The sequence below is a fragment of the Copidosoma floridanum genome, unplaced genomic scaffold, assembly GCF_036245765.1.
Source record: "Copidosoma floridanum isolate Cflo_tuat_1 unplaced genomic scaffold, Cflo_Japanese_pri ptg000013l, whole genome shotgun sequence".
NCBI lineage: Eukaryota > Metazoa > Arthropoda > Insecta > Hymenoptera > Encyrtidae > Copidosoma > Copidosoma floridanum.
The window spans coordinates 24,276,083-24,283,179 of record NW_028321890.1 but is presented as its reverse complement, the minus strand read 5'-3'; the positions used below and the strand labels follow the sequence as shown (position 1 = coordinate 24,283,179).

Here is a 7,097-nt window from a genome sequence, read left to right as displayed (position 1 = left end):
CTCGGGGATGCATATCTGAATCTGGAAGACTCTTGTTCACCGCGATGTGGTGGTGGTAGCCGCGAGCTAGAGATCGTATACATAGTTATAACGAGGAAAGTACGTAAACGAGCAAAGGGAAGATAGCGAGGTGGAGTGCATATTTTACGATCTTTTTCAATGGCGTTGATGAATAAGGAATTTCGTCCTCAAGCCGGAGGGAAAGACAGAGTTTCACGGATATTTGGTTGGAACTTCCTTTTTATCGAGTTTTTACTTCCTGTGTAATCTAGGATTTTACACCCCCACTTCCCTTCACTCCAACACATCTCTACTTCTTTCTTCCTTTTTTTTGACATACGCGTAAAAAACCGCTTCTTAACAGCTATTGCGTGGCAAAATTTTTAATTAGATATTGCTTGTGGCTTCGAAAAATTCATATAGTCATAATATTAAATGAAAAATTCAATGATTGGAAAATAAGGAAATATTCAAAGAAATTCCAACTTCAACCAATCTTTGTGAAATACTTTTTTTTTTTTTTTTTTACAGCTAATATTGTTATTGAGTGGCATTTGGAATTTGGACCGCTATCAGTCCCCATCTTGTGCTTTTGTATAATTTACTATAACAAAATACACTAATTTTACATGTTTTGCTTTAACGATGAAATGAGTCGATGAACCAACTTACCACATAGGCGCCTACTTCACGTCTTATAAAAAAAAAAAAACCACAAGATACAGTCAAAATTCAGGCTATGTACAAAGTACCGATCTAACCTTTTCGAGAGTACCCAGTGATGGCAAAATTCAAAGTGTAACCACGTAAAACCCACCCCCAACTTAAAAATCCCCAAGTCCCAGCATAAAACTCACAAAAAAGCATCCAAGCGATGTTGCCCTTCTCGGCATTGCTAATTCGCCATGGCAGGAGTAACCTGAGCAGCGCGATAGTCCGGTGTCAAGGCACGCAAGCGCAAGCCCAGACGATAAACCTCGCCAAGCCCTGCTCGAGGCCCCGTCGGGTGCAGAAGCTCGTCTCCGCGGAGCCGACGAGCCCGTGTCCCCAGCGGAGAACCAGCTACCAGCCGACCCACCCAGTACCCGTAAGGATCTGCAGGCGCGAGGACCTCGAGAGAGCTTGTCTGCCCAAGGTGCTTGTCCTTTTTATTTTCCGTTTCACGCCCAAACCATTAGCTCCTCTTTTCCCCCAGGGCTTAACCTCTCTCGGCTCTCTCGCGGAATACTCACGATTTAAGCGCCGATCGAGGCTTTATGAGATTGATCGGTTGCACTTCTTCTCTCTCTGCTTTTTCCTCCTTTTTCGCCCGCTCGATCGTTAAGTCGAGGGGGGACGCGTTTTAAATTAATTGGCCAATTTCGAGATCAGCTGCTCCTTGCGGTGAATCGGAAACCTTTCGGAATCAGCGACAGTATAGCCCCGTGGATCAACCGAGCGCTTGCAAAATAACCAAGTTACAGTTTAATGTCACTAGCGACGTGTTACGTAAGACGCCGAACGGAGGGCGAGCTTGACGAGCTAATTAACCGCGCCCACTTTGAAGTCGGTCACATAGTGACGATGGCACAACACCAGGGCACACAATACCCCGGAGCAATTTGAAGCCCTACTCGTCCATCTCCTGGGCTACCGCAGCGTTAATGTGCCTGTCGACGCCACACGTGCCGCTGCTACTCACGTGGGCGTGTAATTTCAGGTGACGAGCCCACCTGTATTGCTCCCGTTCCCACACGTGCATACGGCAGCTTAGGTATAAGTCTGGCAGTTTGGGTGCTGATTCGACTCTCGAAGCGTTGACATTGCAGTTTCTATGGTACACCTGACCTAGAAGAGTAGTTTGATAAATATTTAAACTCGAGTGTACCAATATTGCCGTACAGGGAGAATTGTACCTCTGATTCAAGTGTGTCTTGGAGGACCGCAAATTTGAGCGACCACGGGATTCAATTGAGGTCCAGCTGTTCCTCCGGTGGTCAGAGGGGGGCACACGTAGATCCGATTGCTATGGGCTTCCTCCGTGATGACTTTATCCGTTCATCGGAGGGACAAGTGGATGGTTAGATGACAGTCGTGGCCCGTGGGAGTTCGAGTCGATATGTCCTCCACGCGTTTATACCTGAAATTAGCCCGACGTACTCGAGGTCTCTCCTGTACCTGCAGTGCTCGGCGTAGCTCGGGTGGTCGAAGACAAGTTGGGCTTGAGCCCCGTGAGGTGGAAGTGGCATCTCCAATGCGGAAGGACGTTGGAGCCACTTAATGCCCTCGTCACCCAAGGAGTCTAGAGACTTGGTTCTCGCTCGTACTTGTTACATCGGTCCACGTATAGGTAGGGGGAAGGAGCTAGCTAGATTGAGATAGAAAAATAAACCGAGTGGGGGATGGCTGTCGATAAATTAGTACACGAGGCGCCACAGGGGTGCATCACGGTGGATAGATGGTCCCGTACCTTTGCTCCTTAGTTCTAAGCATTGACTGCTGAGCTGTGACGAGCGCTCGGTGGGTCTAATTAGATTTTGTAGCTCGCTATCTGATTAGTTTTGCGTTGCAAGCTTCTGACGATATGGCCTGAGACAACGGCTGGAAAAAAAAAGAGTCTATTTTTCAAATTTCCAACTACCCGACCGCTAATGGGAACGAAAATTATTTGGCTGACGAAATATTTATTTTACTACTTACTACATCTAGATTCAATATGTAAATCAAATTCGGCAAGTAACTATTATGGTTCGAGAGTAATTTGAAGCATTGAAATCGTGGTAGTTGAGAAATCTGTGTGGTCTGCCAAAACGTTGATTTTTCCACTTAATATATTTAAATGAATTCAAGTGCGTTTGTCAACTTTTGCAAATAATTTTACAAAGTAGTAATGTACATATGTTCAAAAGTAAAAATTAGTTCAAAGCTTTCAAATTATTGATATGATTAAATATTGATTTTTTAATTAATTAACCTTGGCAGTTAGATTTGACAGTGTGTCAATTAACTCTTGTGGATAATTACGTAATATGTTACCAGAGACAAGTGATGGGAAAAATAAAGTAAATTTCAAGATTCTTAATCGTGAATACAAACGATAAACTGTATGTCTGACTAAAGCTTGATTTTTCTACTTTACATGCCTTCGTTCTATCGCGTAGAGAGGAAGAGGAGACATATCATGTCCAGCATTTGGCTCAATATTACCTCGCATTTTTTAAAGTCTTTCCTAAATGGTGTTTACGTCATTTGATCACTATTTTGATACTAAAAGTTCATAAATTTGCCTTAATAAAGAATACAGAAACAGTACAAGTTAAAAACTTGAAGAAGGAATTTTCCGTTGCTACTTTGACATCAAATATAAATGTTTGAGGATGTAAAAAATAAATAGTTAGATAAACCTAACTATCATGTGTTCGTTAGTGGCAGTATTGCAAATATTTATTTGGTTACGGCTTAGTTTGTAGATCATTGGCCTCGTCCTTATGATTAAAATTCGATTTAAAGTCAAGGTATCAAATGAGTTAATAGACGATCGCCAGAGCAGAAACCACTCAAATAAATAGACAAATAATTAACGCGTATTAAATTAATGTTTGATGATATTATCATAACATTCTAATCAGCAAATTATTTCTTACCCGTATAGTTTTGCGACTGTCCGCAAAAGCAGCCGCCAAAAACAATGAAAAATTATCTCTGCGAGATGGCAGTGTTCGGAGCAAAGAGTGCAGTCGCCGCCGGTTTCATCTACTGGACGGTAGCCGAGGGATTATGGGGCGAGCCGCAGGATACCGAAGACATGTACACGAGAATGCAGGAAACCTTCGCCTCCAACTCCACGCTCGAAGAGGTAAATACTTTCCACCATATTTGACACTACCCAACCAGTGGTTACAAAGATTCATTGTATTCGTCAAACAGGTATCCTTTCCGCGATTAGAGCACATGAAATTCAAGCTCCTCGACTCGTACAACAGAGCTGTCTTGACAATCATGGGACTACTGGTCGGGGTGCCGGTTAAGCTGACCAAGCAGATACACGATGCTCTGTATCCGTGTGAACCAGTCGAGGAAGAAGGCAAAAAGAAAAAGAAATAACATTACGGATGTGCCCATGCAGTTCAAAAAACAAAAAAAAAATTGCTCACGCATGGAGATATGATGCTCGTTTTGATGATTCGTCAATTTCTGTCTATATTGGTCGTTAAATTAGGGAAAAATATCTTGTTTCGTCCATGTCATTTTATCGAAAGCAATAGTTATTAAATCGATACTTTGTACAAAATAGTTGCAAGCACAACATTTATTACGCGAGTTCGATTATCTGCTGAATACGAATACGGAGTGACAATCTCCGATGAGAGACGCACAAATACAATTGACGCAATATAAGCGGTGCTGGATCTAAGTCCGACGTATCCATAGAGCCAATGTGGTGTTCAAAGCGTAGCACTGAGCTGTCTCGCAGCCGCTCGATATCACCATTGGTTATTCAAGTATTAATTATACTGCAGGTGGCAGCGATCCTTTGTGTTAAACCCCTCGGAACTCGCAAAGGACTCTAGCCTTAATCCTAGCCAAGCCAAACGTCAATCCAATCACGGCCGGGACTCTCGAGATTCCGGTCCCTCATTTTGATCTGACCTGCTTTCTTTCCTCCTCTTGTTTTCGCTCGAGATCGCTCCTTGCTTTTTACTGGCGCACTTACGTCGGAGTCGGAAGAAAAGCCGGCCGAGGAGGAAGAAAAAGGAATCTTGCTCGCGTGCAGTTTTCGCTACGAGACGTTGACTCTGAGATTAAAATTCCGAGCAAGTTTTATTCATCGGGGGGACACCTCGAGAAACCGTAGCGTTGAGCTGCAGCCTCCGCCCCCTTTCGCCGAAAGCGACTAAAGCAACGGGAAGCCTCTTACGGGAATTTGGGACTTTTCATTTATTCAACCGTGAGATTTTCATCTAATTGGGAGTTTTAGTACTGAATCAAATGTGCTGAGATTATGCTACTTTGTGGTAAATTTTAAAATTGTACTTGGTTGGATTTTTATTGAGTCGTCATTCTTTGAAAAATTAGACGAGTGTTAATATTTGATGCAGAAAACTAAAACATTTTTGAGAGTAACTGAGATGTGTTTATAATCAGCGACAAAGTTTTCACAAAAAATATAACTCTTAATGCGTTTGCCATGGCGATTATTACTTAGATTCGTTAGTTCCCTGATAGCCATGATTTTTATTTTTTTATTTATTTTTTTTTAATTTTTTTTTTGTGAAGCAAACGAACTTAATTTTATTCAATGCTTCAACTGTGCACGCGTAGCAAAATAATAACGTTGGCACATATTATGTAGCTGTTTAAGTATTAATTTGTTTTATTATATTCGCTTTACCTCACGCTGAATTATAGTCTTGTAAAAAATTAAAAATATAAACTTTCGAGCTGTTCTTGTGATAAGGGATCAATACTTAAATTTTTATTGATGGAATTCTAAGAACAAAAAAAAATTACTGCATTAAACGAATATCTCATGCAGCTTTTTGAGGAGACTATTAATAAATCTTTTTGCTCTCACATGTATGCATAATTACATATTTCTGCTGATACAGCTTATTTTTTATCTTACTAATCACACTCATTTATTATTATTATTATTATTATTATTATGCATTCATACTCGTAATAAACAGTGTAACACTGTCGTGATTGATATTTTGTTGACATTCAAAAATAATTTTTGTTTCCAGTAAGATTTTTTGTCACGTGATTTTATCTTTACAGGCATACTTGATTTTCTCATAATTATGAACTATATTCTTTCAATCTAGCGGTAATTCAGAAAATTTGAATAGGCAAACAGTGAGCACTAGTACTACTAGACAACAAAAATGAATGTATGTCCACGAGGAAAAGCGTAATTTGCCACCAAGAAGTTCGACAACTTTTTATCAGCCTACAACTGCTTTGTAAGTTAACTCTATACATACCTTGCACAAAATCCTAGTTGATACAAGCTTCAAACTTTTCCTCCAGTTCAAGCAAAGTCCCTCCCTGTTGTGTGGTTAAAATTAAAAAGAAAAAAAAAAAAAACTGGCACCATGGACAAATAAGTGTGTAAAAGAAGGTCCCATGGGTCGTGAAATAAAAACAGCTGAAAAAAAAAAAGAAAAGAAAAAAGCAGGGTGGACTCGCTTGCTCCTTACGAAAAAACAAAAAACAAAATGAAACAAAAAATCCGTAGAGACAAGCTACTTTCGCTCATAAGTTTAATCCCAATGGGAGCCCGGTGGTGACGGAGCGCAAGAGCATTTTCTCTCCTGGCCTTGTAAGCCACAGCTCGTCGGCTGCACCAAAGTTTGTTTCCTCTGGCCATGGCGGAGATGGAGTAAGCCAAAAAAAAAAAAAGAAAAAAGTGAAAAAAAAGCGCAATTAGAGGACCTGGCGAGGCAATCGATGTAATAGCTCGAACTTTCTCTCGGTGTTTATTTGCTTTTTCCCTCTCTTCGGTTCTCCCTCAGTTTAGAAAAACATTAATTGAAAGCATGTAGTTCTCTCTCTTTGTTTCTTCCTCCTGCTTCTCTTACTCTGAAAAAAAACAGAGGTGCCCGCGAAACCTTGGTGGAAAAGAGAAAAAAAATCTCGGTAAGCGTCGAAGGTGGGTGCGTAGGAAAGTTGACCATCGCGCTCTGTTGGGAGCATCTTGCCACTTACCGAAGAGGCTCACCTCTCCTCACTCCATCTCCTTTTTTCTTCCACTGTCCTTTTTCACCTTTGCTACTGGGGAGAAATTCCGCAGCCATTTGTCACCGGCTGCCGAGCGGAAAAAAGGCTCCTCTGGTCTCATTTGTCGTTTGTCACTCGGCATGATTTTTCGCTTTATATTTACGAATTCGAACTTAATTTTCTATTTGAAATGTTGCGAGAAGGAAAGAGTGAGAAATCCGAATGGCTCTTGACAGTACTGACTGTACTAATACCCTGGACGTCGAAAAATCGTCGTCTCTTCTCGAGATTCACTTTGTTACCCTTTTTTGCGACGGTCTCCGGAAATCGATGTGAATCGCACCAGATGAAACTGACATTCACAAATATTTTCCGAGCTCGTCGTCGTTTCGTTA

General features: G+C 41.2%; 1 protein-coding gene across 1 annotated transcript; it reads left to right on the top strand.

Annotated features, from left to right (window-relative positions):
* The first annotated feature begins 874 nt into the window (after window positions 1–874).
* Window positions 875–4,083, top strand: LOC106647252 (uncharacterized). The gene is made up of 3 exons (XM_014363560.2): window positions 875–1,135; window positions 3,632–3,835; window positions 3,907–4,083. The coding sequence occupies exons 1-3, from the start codon at window positions 875–877 to the stop codon at window positions 4,081–4,083; spliced, it is 642 nt and encodes a 213-aa protein (XP_014219046.2).
* Window positions 4,084–7,097: the final 3,014 nt, after the last annotated feature.